At 54.6% G+C, this 19,735-nt stretch overlaps 1 protein-coding gene across 1 annotated transcript in view; it reads right to left on the reverse strand.

Moving 5' to 3' along the window:
* LOC144952033 (uncharacterized) overlaps nt 1-19,047 on the reverse strand; it is a 46,316-nt gene extending 27,269 nt beyond the window's left edge. The window contains exons 1-9 of the mRNA XM_078882424.1: nt 18,849-19,047; nt 15,841-15,963; nt 14,019-14,064; nt 13,344-13,482; nt 11,402-11,483; nt 8,778-8,831; nt 5,995-6,118; nt 3,116-3,198; nt 2,323-2,417 (exon numbers count right to left, since the gene is read on the reverse strand). Of these exons, the coding sequence (XP_078738550.1) occupies nt 2,323-2,417; nt 3,116-3,198; nt 5,995-6,118; nt 8,778-8,831; nt 11,402-11,483; nt 13,344-13,482; nt 14,019-14,064; nt 15,841-15,903 (686 nt within the window). The 5' untranslated portion in view covers nt 15,904-15,963; nt 18,849-19,047. The remainder of the gene's footprint in view (nt 1-2,322; nt 2,418-3,115; nt 3,199-5,994; nt 6,119-8,777; nt 8,832-11,401; nt 11,484-13,343; nt 13,483-14,018; nt 14,065-15,840; nt 15,964-18,848) is intronic.
* Between the last annotated feature and the right edge of the window lie 688 nt (nt 19,048-19,735).

Here is a 19,735-nt window from a genome sequence, read left to right on the forward strand (position 1 = left end):
TGAATGACACGCCCCAGGCTTGGAGCGACTATTTAAGCTGGGATGGAGGGGGGAAGAGCGCCTTGACAAAATAATTTGCATACCAAGAGGAATTTAGCATATTTCGATTTAAAGCTTTCGTGACTGCAGGGATTCATCTTCTTGGTTCTTTCGGTAAAGTCACGTAGAAGGGAAATAATAAAATAAAATATAATAAAATATTATGCAGGGATTCATCTTCTTGGTTCTTTCGGTAAAGTCACGTAGAAGGGAAATATTAAATAATAAAAATATAAAACATAATAAAATAATTCTCACGACGTTTCGGCCACAACGCAAGCAGCCATCCTCAGGTGGAGAACAGGTCTGTCGGGAAGACTCTTGCGTTGTGGCCGAAACGTCGTGAGAATGATTTTATTATGTTTTATATTTTTATTATTTAATATTTCCCTTCTACGTGACTTTACCGAAAGAACCAAGAAGATTAATCCCTGCAATCACGAAAGCTTTAAATCGAAATATCATTTATTTCTTCCGATTGCTAAGCCTGAATCCATTAAATATACGCTTCCAAGCCTGGTGGTGCTCATTCAGACGTTGTCTTTCCGACAGACCTGTTCTCCACCTGAGGACGGCTGCTTGCGTTGTGGCCGAAACGTCGTGAGAATTATTTTATTATGTTTTATATTTTTATTATTTAATATTTCCCTTCTACGTGACTTTATATTATTTAATATTTCCCTTCTACGTGACTTTACCGAAAGAACCAAGAAGATGAATCCCTGCATAAAATTTTATTACGTTTTATTTTTATTATTTTATTATTTCCATTCTACGTGACTTTACCGAAAGAACCAAGAAGATGAATCCCTGCAGTCACGAAAGAAGCTTTACATCGAAATATGCTAAATTCCTCTTGATATGCAAATTATTTTGTCAAGACGCTCTTCGCCCCTCCAACCCAGCTTAAATAGACGCTCCAAGCCTGGGGTGTGTCATTCAGACGCTGTCTTCTCGACAGACCTGTTTCTTCACCTGAGGACGGCTGCTTGCGTTGTGGCCGAAACGTCGTGAGAATTATTTTATTAAGTTTTATTTTTATTAGTTTATTATTTCCCTTCTACGTGACGACTTTACCGAAAGAACCAAGAAGATGAATCCCTGCAGTCACGAAAGAAGCTTTCAATCGAACAGTGCTGTGTTAGCGAGCGGTGCGTGCAAAGGCCGGCACGGCGCACGAGGGGGGTGGGTGGGTGGGTGGTCACCACCACCACGCCCGGCCGCCTTTGTCTCTCCCAGCGGCGAGGTTGTTTTACGCACCGCGCCAGGTGCTTGTTTGAGGCCGAGTTGACTTAGGGGAGGCGTTCGTGTGTGTGTGTACGTGTGTGTGTACGTGTGTGTGTGTGAACGTGTGTGTGTGTGTGTGTGTGTACGTGTGTGTGTGTACGTGTGTGTGCGTGTGTGTACGTGTGCATGTGTACGTGTGTGTACACACACACGTGTATGTATACACGCGTGTGTGTGTATACGCACGTGTGCGTGTGTGCGTGTGTGTATACGCACGCGTGTGTATACGCACGTGTGCGTGTGTGCGTGTGTGTATACGCACGCGTGTGTGTGCGCACGTGTGCGTGTGTGTACACACACACGTGTGTATGTATACACGCGTGTGTGTGCGCACGTGTGCGTGTGTGCGTGTGTGTACACACACACACGTGTGTATGTATACACGCGTGTGTGTGCGCACGTGTGTGCGTGTGTGTATACGCACGCGTGTGTGCGCACGTGTGCGCGTGTGCGTGTGTGTATACGCACGCGTGTGTGTGCGCACGCGTGTGTGCGCACGTGTGCGTGTGTGCGTGTGTGTATACGCACGCGTGTGTGCGCACGTGTGCGTGTGTGCGTGTGTGTATACGCACGCGTGTGTGCGCGCACGCGTGTGTGTGCGCACGTGTGCGTGTGTGCGTGTGTGTATACGCACGCGTGTGTGCGTGTGTGCGTGTGTGTATATGCACGCGTGTGTGTACGTGTGTACGTGTGTGTGTACGTATGTGTGTACGCGTGTATGTGTATACATGTGTGTGTGTGTGTGTATATACGCGTGTACGTGTGTACGTGTGTGTGTGTGTATATACGCGTGTACGTGTGTACGTGTGTGTGTGTGTGTGTATATACGCGTGTACGTGTGTACGTGTGTGTGTGTGTATATACGTGTGTACGTGTGTGTGTGTGTGTGTATATACGCGTGTACGTGTGTACGTGTGTGTGTGTGTGTATATACGCGTGTACGTGTGTACGTGTGTGTGTGTGTGTGTATATACGCGTGTGCGTGTAATACATTACCTGACCGAAATTCCGTTTGTGTAGCACTCTATGGCCTTGTTAAACTTCCCGTCGCGAAATAACAAATTCCCCATTTCCTTCTCAGGGAGAGCCAACTGTGAACACAAAGACAAAGGTCACACATATAGCGCCGACAGCCTGTCGTCGGGGGCCGAAACGTCGTGAGAATTGTATTTTATTATGTTTTATTTTTATTATTTTATTACTTCCCTTCTACGTGACTTTACCGAAAGAACCAAGAAGATGAATCCCTGCAGTCACGAAAGAAGCTTTACATCGAAATTATTTTATTATGTTTTATTTTTATTATTTTATTACTTCCCTTCTACGTGACTTTACCGAAAGAACCAAGAAGATGAATCCCTGCAGTCACGAAAGAAGCTTTAAATCGAAATTATTTTAAATTGTTTATTTTTATTATTTCATTATTTCCCTTCTACGTGACTTTACCGAAAGAACCAAGAAGATGAATGCCTGCAGTCACGAAAGCTTTACATCGAAATTATTTTATTATGTTTTATTTTTATTATTTTATTATTTCCCTTCTACGTGACTTTACCGAAAGAACCAAGAAGATGAATCCCTGCAGTCACGAAAGCTTCAAATCTAGACGCATTTATATTTACGCGATACACAAAAAACCCACCCCTATAATCTCGGACCGCCGGGTTTCGTCGCGCGAGCGTGCGAACCGCGGCGCCACCACTCCCCACCGCCATAACCGCACTGACCAGAGTGGTGAAGTATGGTCACGACAGCCCCCCCCCCCCCACGCGGCAGAAGACACGCTCACCTGATCCTGCTGCCAACAGCGGTTCTCAAACTCCCTGAGCAGATTGACCCCCTTGAAGAAGAGGCACTTCAACATCCGTCCATCTGCACGCACGCACAGACAGCGTCCCCCACACGTCGTGGCGGCCTTCAGACGGCCGTCCGGGCAAGCGCCGTTCGCGAGCACTAGCGCACACACACACCACGCACGCCACGCACACACACCACGCACACCACTCACACACACCACGCACACACACCACGCACACCACTCACACACACCACGCACACACACCACGCACACCACTCACACACACCACGCACGCACACGCCACGCACACACACCACGCACACCACGCACGCACACCACGCACACACACCACGCACACACACCACGCACGCACACGCCACGCACACACACCACGCACACCACTCACACACACCACGCACACACACCACGCACACCACTCACACACACCACGCACACCACTCACACACACCACGCACGCACACGCCACGCACACACACCACGCACACCACGCACGCACACGCCACGCACACACACCACGCACGCCACGTACACAACGCACACCACGCACACACACCACGCACGCACCACGCACACGCCACGCACACGCCACGCACACGCCACGCACACGCCACACACACACCACGCACAGCACACACACTACGCACCACGCACGCACCACGCACACCAATCACGCACGCACCACGCACGCACCACGCACACACCACGCACACGCCACACACGCGCCACGCACACCACGCACACGCCACGCACACCAATCACGCACACCAATCACGCACGCACCACGCACACACCACGCACACCACGCACACGCCACACACGCGCCACGCACACCACGCACACACCACGCACACCACGCACACGCCACACACGCGCCACGCACACCACGCACACGCCACGCACACCAATCACGCACACCAATCACGCACGCACCACGCACACACCACGCACACCACGCACACGCCACACACGCGCCACGCACACCACGCACACGCCACGCACACCAATCACGCACACCAATCACGCACACGCCACGCACACCACGCACACCACGCACACGCCACGCACACCAATCACGCACACGCCACGCACACGCCACGCACACGCCACGCACACCAATCACGCACACGCCACGCACACCACGCACACCACGCACACGCCACGCACACCAATCACGCACGCGCCACGCACACCACGCACACGCCACGCACACCAATCACGCACACCAATCACGCACGCACCACGCACACCACGCACACGCCACGCACACCAATCACGCACACCAATCACGCACACCACGCACACACCACACACAGCACACACCACGCACACCACGCACGCCACGCACACCACGCACACCACGCACACGCCACGCACACCAATCACGCACACGCCACGCACACGCCACGCACACGCCACGCACACCAATCACGCACACGCCACGCACACCACGCACACCACGCACACGCCACGCACACCAATCACGCACGCGCCACGCACACCACGCACACGCCACGCACACCAATCACGCACACCAATCACGCACGCACCACGCACACCACGCACACGCCACGCACACCAATCACGCACACCAATCACGCACACCACGCACACACCACACACAGCACACACCACGCACACCACGCACGCACGCCACGCACACCACGCACACCACGCACGGGCAAAACGTGCCCCCGCGTAGCCTCTAACGGGCTGTCGGGGCGAGTGAAACGACAACAACAACCGCCGCTCGCCATCGAGTTGCGGTGACGTCACCACGACGCTTGTGCCAGGCCGTGTGCACGTCGAGGCCACGTGAAGTGTCGGACGCCCGCTGGCAGGAGGTCACGGGGCAGACCCAGCAGGTGCCACGGGTCGACTGACTGAGATGACCGAGATGACTGGCTGATGCACCACCTGTGCCCCCTACTGTGCCAACTTGCTGTGCTTTAGCCACCCGGCGCTCCGCTCGTTGTTGTGAGCGTCGCTCCTCCGCCCTCCGTTGTTGTTGGAGGGCGACTGCCTCCAACTGCCCAGTAGCGTCCTTCACGAGCCTCCTCCACAGAGGCCGATCTTGACACCGCTGGTACCAGTCATCGGCAAGTCCACTCAGCTCCACGTCCTCCTGTACCACATCACTCCATCTCTTCTCTAGCCCACCATCGCACTCACCGATCTCACTCACCCACCCACCCATCCACTCCTCAGCCCACCTCATTCTCCAGCTGGGTTAAAATTGAGATGTCGCAGTGGTGAGATGTTAACTCCCTCGCCTGGTATACAGGAGATCGTGGCTTCGATCCTGACCCTGACGCCTGCCGTATATCTGGAGTTTGCGCGTCTCTCTCATCATCATCACGGTGGCTAGGAGATGTTAACTACCTCGCCTGGTGTACAGGAGGTCGTGGGTCCGATCCCAACCCTGACGCCTGCTGCTGTATATTTGGAGTTTGCGTGTCTCTCTCTCTCATCATCATCACGGCGGCTAGGAAATGTTGACTACCTCGCCTGGTGTACAGGAGGTCGTGGCTTCGATCCCGACCCTGACGCCTGCCGTATATTTGGAGTTTGCGTGTCTCTCTCTCTCATCATCATCACGGCGGCTAGGAGATGTTGACTACTAGCAATGAGTGAGAGGGAGACTCGAGGTGGTACAAATCACACACACACAGAGAGAGAAGACTGCGTTGCGATCGGGCTCCGTGGTGGCCCTAGCAGCGGAGAGAGAGACACGACGCGGGACATGGCGGCGTGCAGGAGGAGGGCGATGGACAGCCGATGACCTCCAGCGGGACAAACGCGCGGAGGAGGAGGAGGAGGAAGAGAAAGAATGAGATAAACCAGCGACGCACATGTGCAGCAGAGCAGCAGATAGACCGTGAGACGTTGGTGCCTCTCTAGCTGAACGGAGCTCTCCTTGAGCGCTACGAACGCTCGCGTGCGCTCCACCGCTTCAAGTGCCTCCTGCATGTCACACTGCGGGGGGGGGACAGGGGAGACAGATGCGTAACGGCGGTTACAGGGGCTGGGTCAGAGGTCGCAACCGGGTACCCGATACCCGTACCCTACCCGATACCCGTCCGGGTACGGGAAGGCCGTGAGTCACTGGTGAGTCACCGTTTGTCACTCATTTCCCAACGTCTTGTCTCTTCTCACAATTCAAGTTCCTAGAATCAACCCACCCTCGCCTGCAACATGGCTTCATCCCAGAGGTCGCAATCGGGTACCCGATACCCGTACCCTACCCGGGTAGCCGTTTGCGACCCTGGTGCGGCCGGGTACGGGTAGGGTAGGCCGTGAGTGACTGGTGAGTCACCGTTTGTCACGAAAAGAAGTCCAGCACACTACACTACACTATACACTACTACACTATACACTACTACACTATACACTACTACACTATACACTACTACACTATACACTACTACACATTACACTACTACACATTACACTACTACACATTACACTACTACACTATACACTACTACACTATACACTACTACACATTACACTACACTATACACTACTACACTATACACTACTACACTATACACTACTACACTACACTACACACTATACACTACACACTATACACTACTACACTATACACTACTACACTATACACTACACTATACACTACACTATACACTACTACACTATACACTACTACACTATACACTACTACACTATACACTACTACACATTACACTACTACACTATACACTACACTATACACTACACTATACACTACACTATACACTACTACACTATACACTACTACACATTACACATCTGCATACACAACACCACTGTAATCTTGACTTGAAGCAGTTCTTTTCTTGCTGTGGTTGTCCCCCCTGATGACGTCGTGATCTGTTGTTATTTTTTTCTACCCACGTGACTTTACCGAAAGAACCAAGGAGTACGAACACCACGACGCTAGAAAGAAAATCATTTCTTTAGAACTGAATTTCGATTTAAAGCTTTTGTGACTGCAGGGATTCATCTTCTTGGTTCTTTCGGTAAGGTCACGTAGAAGGGAAGTAATAAAATAAAAATAAAACATGATAAAGCAATTCTCACGACGTTTCGGCCACAACGCAAGCAGCCGTCCTCAGGTGGAGAACAGGTCTGTCGAGGCGACGCTGTCGCGTATTTTATTATGTTTTATTTTTATTATTTATTATTTCCCTTCTACGTGACTTTACCGAAAGAACCAAGAAGAAAAAAAGCTGCTTCTTGTTGTTGTTGCGTTTTAGTTTGTTGTCCTTCCCCGCGCCACCTTCAGCAGACGTACGTGCACACAGACGCGTCCGCCACTCACCCACCGGCCCACCCGCCCACCGGCCCACCCGCCCACCGGCCCACCCGCCCACCGGCCCACCCGCCCACCGGCCCACCCGCCCACCGGCCCACCCGCCCACCCGCCCACCCGCCCACCGGCCCACCCGCCCACCCGCCCACCGGCCCACCCGCCCACCCGCCCACCCGCCCACCCGCCCACCCGCCCACCCGCCCACCCGCCCACCCGCCCACCCCGCCCACCCGCCCACCCGCCCACCCGCCCACCGGCCCACCCGCCCACCGGCCCACCCGCCCACCGGCCCACCGGCCCACCCGCCCACCGGCCCACCCGCCCACCGGCCCACCCGCCCACCGGCCCACCCGCCCACCGGCCCACCCGCCCACCGGCCCACCCGCCCACCGGCCCACCCGCCCACCCGCCCACCCGCCGACCCGCCCACCCGCCCACCCGCCGACCCGCCCACCCGCCCACCCGCCGACCCGCCCACCCGCCCACCCGCCGACCCGCCCACCCGCCCACCCGCCGACCCGCCCACCCGCCGACCCGCCCACCCGCCCACCCGCCGACCCGCCCACCCGCCGACCCGCCCACCCGCCCACCCGCCAACCCGCCGACCCGCCCGCCCACCCGCCGACCCGCCCGCCCACCCGCCGACCCGCCCACCCACCCGCCAACCACCGACCCACCCACCCGCCAACCACCGACCCACCCACCCGCCAACCACCGACCCACCCACCCGCCAACCACCGACCCACCCACCCGCCAACCACCCGCCGACCCACCCACCCACCCACCCACCCGCCGACCCACCCACCCACCCGCCGACCCACCCACCCACCCGCCGACCCGCCCACCCGCCAACCCGCCGACCCGCCCACCCGCCAACCCGCCGACCCGCCCACCCGCCAACCCGCCGACCCGCCCACCCGCCAACCCGCCGACCCGCCCACCCGCCAACCCGCCGACCCGCCCACCCGCCGACCCGCCGACCCGCCCACCCGCCGACCCGCCGACCCGCCCACCCGCCAACCCGCCGACCCGCCCACCCGCCAACCCGCCGACCCGCCCACCCGCCAACCCGCCGACCCGCCCACCCGCCAACCCGCCGACCCGCCCACCCGCCAACCCGCCGACCCGCCCACCCGCCAACCCGCCGACCCGCCCACCCGCCCACCCGCCGACCCGCCGACCCGCCCACCCGCCGACCCGCCGACCCACCCGCCCACCCGCCGACCCACCCGCCGACCCACCCACCCACCCACCGACCCACCCACCCACCCACCGACCCACTCACCCACCCACCGAGCCACCCACCGAGCGCTCTCTTACCGACTGAATTTTGTCGTAGAGTCCCAGCACGGCGACGGTGAACTCCACGCGAATCTGCGGAGCACAAACACCACAACACGCTAACAAGTCGGTGGGCTGGGGTCAGAGGTCGCGACCGGGTACCCCGATACCCGTACCCTACCCGATACCCGTACCCTACCCGATACCCGCACCCTACCCGATACCCGCACCCTACCCGATACCCGTACCCTACCCGATACCCGTACCCTACCCGATACCCGCACCCTACCCGATACACGTACCCTACCCGATACCCGCACCCTACCCGATACCCGTACCCTACCCGATACCCGTACCCTACCCGATACCCGTACCCTACCCGATACCCGTACCCTACCCGATACCCGTACCCTACCCGATACCCTACCCGATACCCGTACCCTACCCGATACCCGTACCCTACCCGATACCCCTACCCTACCCGATACCCGCACCCTACCCGATACCCCTACCCTACCCGATACCCGCACCCTACCCGATACCCGTACCCTACCCGATACACGTACCCTACCCGATACCCGCACCCTACCCGATACCCGCACCCTACCCGATACCCGCACCCTACCCGATACACGTACCCTACCCGATACCCCTACCCTACCCGATACCCCTACCCTACCCGATACCCGCACCCTACCCGATACACGTACCCTACCCGATACCCGTACCCTACCCGATACCCGCACCCTACCCGATACCCGCACCCTACCCGATACACGTACCCTACCCGATACACGTACCCTACCCGATACCCGCACCCTACCCGATACACGTACCCTACCCGATACACGTACCCTACCCGATACACGTACCCTACCCGATACCCGCACCCTACCCGATACCCGCACCCTACCCGATACACGTACCCTACCCGATACACGTACCCTACCCGATACCCGCACCCTACCCGATACCCGCACCCTATCCGATACCCGTACCCTACCCGATACCCCTACCCTACCCGATACCCGCACCCTACCCGATACACGCACCCTACCCGATACACGCACCCTACCCGATACCCGCACCCTACCCGATACCCGCACCCTACCCGATACCCGCACCCTACCCGATACACGTACCCTACCCGATACCCGCACCCTACCCGATACACGTACCCTACCCGATAACCGTACCCTACCCGATACCCGTACCCTACCCGATACCCGCACCCTACCCGATACCCGTACCCTACCCGATACCCGCACCCTACCCGATACCCGCACCCTACCCGATACCCGCACCCTACCCGATACACGTACCCTACCCGATAACCGTACCCTACCCGATACCCGTACCCTACCCGATACCCGCACCCTACCCGATACCCGTACCCTACCCGATACCCGCACCCTACCCGATACACGTACCCTACCCGATACCCTACCCGATACCCGTACCCTACCCGATACACGTACCCTACCCGATACCCGTACCCTACCCGATACCCGTACCATACCCGATACCCGTACCCTACCCGATACACGTACCCTACCCGATACCCGTACCCTACCCGATACCCGTACCCTACCCGATACCCGTACCCTACCCGATACCCGTACCCTACCCGATACCCGTACCCTACCAGATACCCGCACCCTACCCGATACCCGTACCCTACCCGATACCCGTACCCTACCCGATACCCGTACCCTACCCGATACCCGTACCCTACCCGATACCCGCACCCTACCCGATACCCGCACCCTACCCGATACCCGTACCCTACCCGATACCCGTACCCTACCCGATACCCGTACCCTACCCGATACCCGTACCCTACCCGATACCCGTACCCTACCCGATACCCGTACCCTACCCGATACCCGTACCCTACCCGATACCCGTACCATACCCGATACCCGTACCCTACCCGATACCCGCACCCTACCCGATACACGTACCCTACCCGATACACGTACCCTACCCGATACCCGTACCCTACCCAATACCCGTACCCTACCCGATACCCGTACCATACCCGATACCCGTACCCTACCCGATACCCGTACCCTACCCGATACCCGTACCCTACCCGATACACGTACCCTACCCGATACACGTACCATACCCGATACCCGTACCATACCCGATACCCGTACCCTACCCGATACCCGTACCCTACCAGATACCGTACCCTACCCGATACACGTACCCTACCCGATACCCGTACCCTACCCGATACCCGTACCCTACCCGATACCCGTACCCTACCCGATACCCGTACCCTACCCGATACCCGTACCCTACCCGATACCCGTACCCTACCCGATACCCGCACCCTACCCGATACCCGTACAGGGTCGGGATCGGACCCACGACCTCCTGTAGACCAGGCGAGGTAGCTAACATCTCCTAGCCACCGTGATGATGATGATGAGAGAGACGCACAAACTCCAAATACACAGCAGCAGGTGCCAGGGGTCGGGATCGAACCCACGACCTCCTGCGTACCGGGCGAGGTATTCAACGTCTCACCACCGTGATGATGATGATGAGAGAGACGCACAAACTCCAAATATACAGCAGCAGGTGCCAGGGGTCGGGATCGAACCCACGACCTCCTGCGTACCGGGCGAGGTAGCTAACATCAGGGCACGTACGCTGTTCTGCATGAACGCTTGTCCCACTTGCCACAGGAAGTCCGCAAAATGAGCTCCGTTGTTGTCGATGTTCGTCAGGTGCCTGCAACACGCACGCGGAGGAATGCAAAGACAAAGGTCCCACCCCACATCCGTGTAGCCTCCAACAGATTTTAGGGCAAGTGCTGTTAGCGAGTAGCAGCACCTATGAACGCACAAAGACAAAGATCCCCCGAGTAGCCTTAACAGACTGTTGGGGCAAGTGCTGTTAGCGAGTAGCACCTATGAATGCACAAAGACAAAGATCCCCCGTGTAGCCTTAATAGACTGTAGGGGCAAGTGCCGTTGGCGAGTATCAGCAGCACCTACGAAGGCTACCGGCACTGCGGCAAACTCGGGGCAGGCTGGCCGGGGCACCACGCCCGGCCGCCTTTGTCTCCCCGGTGGCGATGTTTACCACACACCGCACCGGGTGCTCATTTGAGGCCGAGCCGACCTAAGGGAGGCCCAGACCCGGTTCAGATAATCGTCGCCGGTGTTGTTGGCTGTGAGCGGGTAATCGATCTCGGCTCGCCGGGGTTGTCGTGGCGACGGTTAGCGGTGAGCACCGCTAAGTAGGTTCACTCTGAACCTGTCCTGGGCCTCGCCTAGATCGACTCGGCCTTAAATGAGTACCTTGTCCCGTGTGTAGTGTGTGTGTGTGTGTGTCGCTCTGTGTCTTTGTGCGTATTTTTCTCTGTGTCTCTCTCTATGTCTCTCTGTGTCTCTCTGTGTCTCTCTGTGTCTCTCTGTGTCTCTCTGTGTCTCTCTGTGTCTCTCTGTGTCTCTCTGTGTCTCTCTCTGTCTCTCTCTGTGTCTCTCTGCGTCTCTCTCTGCGTCTCTCTCTGCGTCTCTCTCTGTGTCTCTCTGTGTCTCTCTGTGTCTCTCTGTGTCTCTCTGTGTCTCTCTGTGTCTCTCTGTGTCTCTCTGTGTCTCTCTCTGTGTCTCTCTGTGTCTCTCTGTGTCTCTCTCTGTCTCTCTCTGTCCGTCTCTCTGTGAGTCTCTGTTGTGTCTCTCTCTGTGTGTGTCTCTCTCTGTGTCTCTCTGTGTGTCTCTGTGTGTCTCTCTCTGTGTGTGTCTCTCTCTGTGTGTGTCTCTCTCTGTGTCTCTCTCTGTGTGTCTCTCTGTGAGTCTCTGTTGTGTCTCTCTGTGTGTCTCTGTGTGTGTCTCTCTCTCTGTGTCTCTCTCTGTGTCTCTCTCTGTGTCTCTCTATGTGCGTCTCTCTCTGCGTCTCTCTCTGCGTCTCTCTCTGCGTCTCTCTCTGTCTCTCTCTGTACGTCTCTCTCTCTGTGTCTCTCTGTGTCTCTCTCTGTGTCTCTCTCTGTGTCTCTCTCTGTCTCTCTCTGTACGTCTCTCTCTGTGCGTCTCTCTCTGCGTCTCTCTCTGTGTCTCTCTCTGTCTCTCTCTGTACGTCTCTCTCTGTGCGTCTCTCTCTGCGTCTCTCTCTGTCTCTCTCTGTGCGTCTCTCTCTCTGTGTCTCTCTGTGTCTCTCTCTGTCTCTCTCTGTACGTCTCTCTCTGTGCGTCTCTCTCTGCGTCTCTCTCTGTGTCTCTCTCTGTCTCTCTCTGTACGTCTCTCTCTGTGCGTCTCTCTCTGTGTCTCTCTCTGTCTCTCTCTGTACGTCTCTCTCTGTGCGTCTCTCTCTGTGTCTCTCTCTGTCTCTCTCTGTGCGTCTCTCTCTCTGTGTCTCTCTGTGTCTCTCTCTGTGTCTCTCTGTGTCTCTCTCTGTCTCTCTCTGCGTCTCTCTCTGCGTCTCTCTCTGCGTCTCTCTCTGTGTCTCTCTCTGTCTCTCTCTCTGTCTCTCTCTGTACGTCTCTCTCTGTGCGTCTCTCTGTCTCTCTCTGTCTCTCTCTGTCTCTCTCTGTCTCTCTCTGTCTCTCTCTGTCTCTCTCTGTCTCTCTCTCTGTCTCTCTGCGCCTCTTACTGCTTGGCGACCTCCATCAACTTGGTGGGCATCTTCCCGCTCATGAACAGCAGCGGCCCGTACAGGTACATCATGGCCGTCCTGTGGTGCTGCACGCGCGCCTCCAGTGGCACCGCCACCCAGTGAGACGCTGCCTCCTCTGCAACGCGGCAGAGGCAGCAACAACAGCAACAGCAGCAGCAGCAGCAGCAGCAGCAGCAGCAGCAGCAGCAGCGGTGTTGTCAACAGCATCAGCAGCATCAACAGTAACAATGACAGCAGCAGCAGCAGCGCCTCCAGCGGCAACGCGACCCAGTGAGACGCTGCCTCCTCTGCAACGCAGCAGAGGCAGCAACAACAGCATCAGCAGCATCATCAGTAACAATGACAGCGCTATCAGCGGCAGCAGCAGCGGCAGCAACAGCGGTGTTGTCAACAGCAACAGCAGCATCGACAGTAACAATGACAGCGCCAGCAGCGCTATCAGCGGCAGAAGCAGCAGTGGTATTAGCAGCAGAAGCAGCAGCAGCAGCAGCATCAGTAGCAGCAGGAGCAGCAGTGGTATCTGCAGCAGTAGAAGCAGCAGAAGCAGTGCTATCAGCAGCAGCAGCAACAGCAGCAGCAACAGCAGCAGCAGCGGTATCAGCAGCAGCAGCGGCAGCAGTGGCAGCAGCAGGCGCCAGGCGCGCTACTCACCGTTGGTCATGGGTCCGGCAGGCTTGTCGTAATCGTCCAATTCCTCCTGGTACCCCACAACAACAAACACACGGCAAGGGTGTGAGTGATGGACAGACTGACAGGACGGATGGACAGCAAGGGCACGTGGGACGGAGAGACCTGACGGGCAACAGCACACGGCAACAGCACACTCACACAGAGACACACTCACACAGAGACACACACACACAGAGACACACTCACACAGAGACATACTCACACAGAGACACACTCACACAGAGACACACTCACACAGAGACACACACACACACACACAGAGACACTCACAGACACTAACAGACACACACACACACAGAGACATCCACACACACACACACAGACACACACACACACACATCCACACAGACACACACACACAGACACACACAATCACAGACACACAGACACACACACAGACACACACACACACAGACACACACACTCACAGACACACTACCACACACACACAGACACACACAGACACACACACACAGACACACACATACACACACATACACACACAACAACAACAACAACCGCCATTCGCCACTAAGTGGCGGTGACGTCACCACGACGCTTGTGCCAGGCCATGTGCACCTTGAGGCCACGTGAAGTGTCGAACGCCCGCTGGCAGGAGGTCACGGGGCAGACCCAGGTGCCACGGGTCGACTGACCGAGATGACCGAGATGACTGGCTGATGCACCACCTGTGCCCCCTACTGTGCCAACTTGCTGTGCTTTAGCCACCCGGCGCTCCGCTCGTTGTTGTGAGCGTCGCTCCTCCGCCCTCCGTTGTTGTTGGAGGGCGACTGCCTCCAACTGCCCAGTAGCGTCCTTCACGAGCCTCCTCCACTGAGGCCGATCTTGACACCGCTGGTACCAGTCATCGGCAAGTCCACTCAGCTCCACGTCCTCCTGTACCACATCACTCCATCTCTTCTCTAGCCCGTGCCGCGCCCGTTTAGCCCCCTCGATCCGGCCGAACAAAAGCTGTTTAGGCATGCGGTGGCTGGGCATGCGGGCTACATGACCCAGCCAACGCAGCCTTGCCTGCCGGAGGAGCTCACTGATGGGACTTTGCCCAGATCTTTCAAGGACTTGTGAGCTCCTCACACAATCCAGCCTGGTCAAACCCAGGATGGATCGTAGGCAGGCCAGCCTAAATGTTTCCAACCGGCGAAGATGCTCCACTAGGGGGGTCCACGTTTCGCAAGCGTAGAGAAGGGAGGGAATGACCGTGGCCGAGAAGACCTGAAGCTTCGTGCGGAGCGACAGACCAGGTAGCTTCCACACAGCGTTACGCAACCGATGAAAAGATATTGCCGCTCGACTGATTCGGAGTGAGACCTCTGCTGATAAACTGGAGCTGGTCATGAGCACACTGCCCAGGTATGGGAAACTCTCTACTCTCTCCACAACTGCCCCATCACCGATTGGGAGTTGTGGGGGCGGAGTGCCCGATGGTACAAAATACCCAGGCAGGTGCTTAGTTTTGGTGGGGCTGATGGTAAGGCCCCACCTCTTAGTGGCACACTCCAGCCTCAGCAGCAGCGTCTCCAACTCCTCTTCTGAATGAGCAGCTATTACCAAATCATCGGCATACATAACGTGGTTGACCAATAGGGAGCCATCCCTTGATCGCACCCGGGCATCGATCAGCCTCCCATTATATCTGTACCAAATGGTAATTCCCCCGGTACAGCTATTGAAGGCTTCACGAACTACGCAGTCGAAATAGATGTTAAATAATGTGGGAGCCAGAGGACACACACACACGCTCGGACACGTGCGTCAGTTCCACCTCGTCATCGCTGGACACCAGACCCGGACAGTCCTCCCACGAGGCCTCCTCTGAGTCGGACATGGCGGGTAGACTCCTCCGCCGCCTCGGCAACCGTGTCGTACCCCCCTCCTCCTCCTCCTCCTCCTACACAGCACAGAGAAGCCCACAGAGAGGTGAGTACAAGCGACGAGGTGAGGCGACGAGTTGAGACCAGCGGTGACACTGGGTAAAAAAACGTGGAAAAACCCTCTTATTATATTTAGGTACTGGCAAACGAGGTCTAATGATTTCGATTTAAAGCTTTCGTGACTGCAGGGATTCATCTTCTTGGTTCTTTCGGTAAAGTCACGTAGAAGGGAAGTAATAAAATAATAAAAATATCACATAATAAAATAAAATAATTCTCACGACGTTTCGGCTACAACGGCTACAACGCAAGCAGCCGTCTTCAGGTGAAGACGGCTGCTTGCGTTGTGGCCGAAACGTCGTGAGAATTATTTTATTTTATTATGTAGATGCTCACCCCCGAGTCCTCATTACTTTGATAGTGGCGTCGTCTTTGAGCTGTGCACGCCTTTTCGCGTCCTGTGGTCTAGCACCAATTGAGACGAGGCTCAAAAGAAAGCTGTCTCTGGTGTGGACCAATCAATTTTAAGGACAATGCATAGATTCACACCATTGGAACCTCCTTTGCCAGTAGCAAAATATGATAATTGGTTTTTACCCTTTTATCTGGCAACAAAACTGACACATTTTTATATTTTGCTACTGGCAAAGGAGGTTCCAATGGTGTGAATGCTTTACCCCGAGCTCTCATACTCTGATGGTGCATTGTCTCTGAGTTGTGCGCCTTTTGGTGTCATCTGGTCCATCAGCAGGGTGAGACTAGGCTCTAAGGAAAGCTGTCTCGGGTGTGGACCAATCAACTTCAAGGACAGTGCATACATTATCAGAGTTGTGTTTTTGTTTGCATTATGACTGCAGGTATTGTGTTCTATGCAAACATGACTCCTTGTAAAAAAGGCGTCAGTTTTGTTGCCAGATAGAAGGGTAAAAAAACAATTATCAATGCATTTATTATCAGAGAGTGTTTCTTATTTGCATTTTGACTGCAAGTATTGTGGTTAATGCAGTTACATGAATCCTTGTAAAAAGTTTTCAGTTTTGTTGTGAGAAAAAAGGGGAAAACCCCTATTATTATTACAGTATATATAGTGAATGGTCAAAGCAATCATAAACTGCTCTATCCAGCGTTAGGTAGTGGGTGTACAAACACCAACATCAGAATCAGAATCTGTATTTAGACTGGAGAAATCCGATGAACTATAAAGCGCTTTGTTCACAGACCTTCAGTAAGGAACGCTAAACAAATCACTCCAGAAAGAAAATATTTTGCACACACACTTCATAACGAAACTATTTTATCTTAAATTGCGATGTAAAGCTTCTTTCGTGACTGCAGGGATTCATCTTCTTGGTTCTTTCGGTAAAGTCACGTAGAAGGGAAGTAATAAAATAATAAAAATAAAACATAATAAAATAATTTCGATTTAAAGCTTCTTTCGTGACTGCAGCAGGGATTCATCTTCTTGGTTCTTTCGGTAAAGTCATCACGTAGAAGGGAAGTAATAAAATAATACAAATAAAACATAATAAAATACAATTCTCACGACGTTTCCGCCACAACGCAAGCAGCCGTCCTCAGGTGAAGAACAGGTCTGTCGAGGCGACAGCGTCTGAATGAAACAGCACCACGTGCTTGGAGCGTGTATATAAGCTGGGTTGGAAGGGGAGGAAAGGGCGCCTTGACAAAATAATTTGCATATCAAGAGGAATTTTGCATATTTATGGGAAATGCAGGTATGCGATTAGTACTACTTGTGACCGTTATCTTACCAGGTAAAGTTTAGAGCTACGTAGCTTCTCATTTAGAAACGGGCCTTGCCACGAATCTCAAATGACAACTCAACTTAGCGAGAGATTCATCACCACCACCACTACCACCACCACCATCATCAGCATCAGGTGCGGGTCATCTTCTTGGTTCTTTCGGTAAAGTCACGTAGAAGGGAAAATTTTTAATTAAATAAACTATATGAAAACAAAATAAATTTTATTTTTATTTTGTTTTATTTGTATTATTTTAATATGAAAAGAAAATGAAATGTATTTTTATTTTATTATTTTTATTATTTTATTATTTCCCTTCTACGTGCAGCTAAAACAAAACATTGACGCTTCCACCTGAAGACGGAAGCTTGTGTTGCCTCCGAAACGTCGTACATTTTTATTTTATTTTGATTTTACTTTTATTCATTTTTTTTTAAAATTACCTACGTGACTTCTAGATTTGAAGCTTTCGTGACTGCAAGGAATCATCTTCTTAGGTTTTTTCGGTAAAGTCACGTAGAAAGTAAAATAAAATAAAAACAAAAATCACGACGTTTCGGAGGCAACACAAGTCTCCGTCATCAGGTGGGACCGTCACAGCCAGATTAGCTGTATCCGAAACGTCGTGATTTTTGTTTTTATTTTATTTTACTTTCTACGTGACTTTACCGAAAAAACCTAAGAAGATGAATCCTTGCAGTCACGAAAGCTTCAAATCTAAAACATTGACAGTCAACAGCAACACTCTGCTCAGGGAGGGAGGGAGGGGGGGGAGGCACATTGCCCGAAACGTCGTACATCCCGGGGAACGTTTTAGTGTCTCGGTTGGAGGAGGAGGAGGAGACGGCGAAGACTTTGAAGTTGATTTTTTTCGATTTAAAGCTTCTTTCGTGACTGCAGGGATTCATCTTCTTGGTTCTTTCGGTAAAGTCATCACGTAGAAGGGAAGTAATAAAATAATAAAAATAAAACATAATAAAATACAATTCTCACGACGTTTCCCTTCTACGTGACTTTACCGAAAGAACCAAGAAGATGAGTTGATTTTTTGTTTAACAAAAATTCAAACAAAATCTATCCGAGGCCGCGCTAGGCCCCCATTGACAATGCATTGAAGGAGGGGAGGGGGAGCTCACCTCGCAAAGACGCAACTTGGCACAAACTTTAATTTGACGCCTTCAACTTTCACACTTTTTGCTTCGGCTTCTAACGACGGTAGACGCAGAGCGACGAGGACGATGACTCTGAGTGTCTTTTATTTGTCGGATTCTAAGAGGACAGCTTCACACGCGGCTCGCGGAGAGAAATAAAAACCAGGAACGCGATTGCTGTGCGTCGTGACGTCACCGCGTTGATTACGTCGTGACGTCACCGCGTTACTTTGCGTGGCGACGTCACCGCGTTGCTTTGCATGGCGACGTCACCGCGTTGCTTTGCGTCGTGACGTCACCACGTTGCTTTGCGTCGTGACGTCATCGCGTTGCTTTGCGTGGCGACGTCACCGCGTTGATTGCGTCGCAACGTCACCGCGTTGATTTGCGTGGCGACGTCACCGCGTTGCTTTGCGTGGCGACGTCACCGCGTTGCTTTGCGTGGTGACGTCACCGCGTTGCTTTGCGTAGCGACATCATCGCGTTGCTTTGCGTGGCGACGTCGCCGCGTTGCTTTGCGTCGTGACGTCATCGCGTTGCTTTGCGTGGCGACGTCACCGCGTTGCTTTGCGTGGCAACGTCACCGCGTTGCTTTGCGTGGCGACGTCGCCGCGTTGCGTCGTGACGTCATCGCGTTGCTTTGCGTGGCGACCGTCACCGCGTCATGACGTCACCACGTTGCGTCCCGACGTCACCGCGTTGCGTGGGCGGAGTCGTCACCGCGCGCCCTCGCGTGCCTCTCGCGCTCGCCGTGCGCGGTGACGTCACCTTAAGTTTACGTGGCGACGCGGTGACGTCATTACGCACGCCGTCAGACAAACTGCGAGCGTGGGACGGAGGGGAGCGGTGGCGCAGCGGTTGGCGCAGCGCTA

This window comes from Lampetra fluviatilis, chromosome 65 (genome assembly GCF_964198595.1).
Source record: "Lampetra fluviatilis chromosome 65, kcLamFluv1.1, whole genome shotgun sequence".
Taxonomy (NCBI): domain Eukaryota; kingdom Metazoa; phylum Chordata; class Hyperoartia; order Petromyzontiformes; family Petromyzontidae; genus Lampetra; species Lampetra fluviatilis.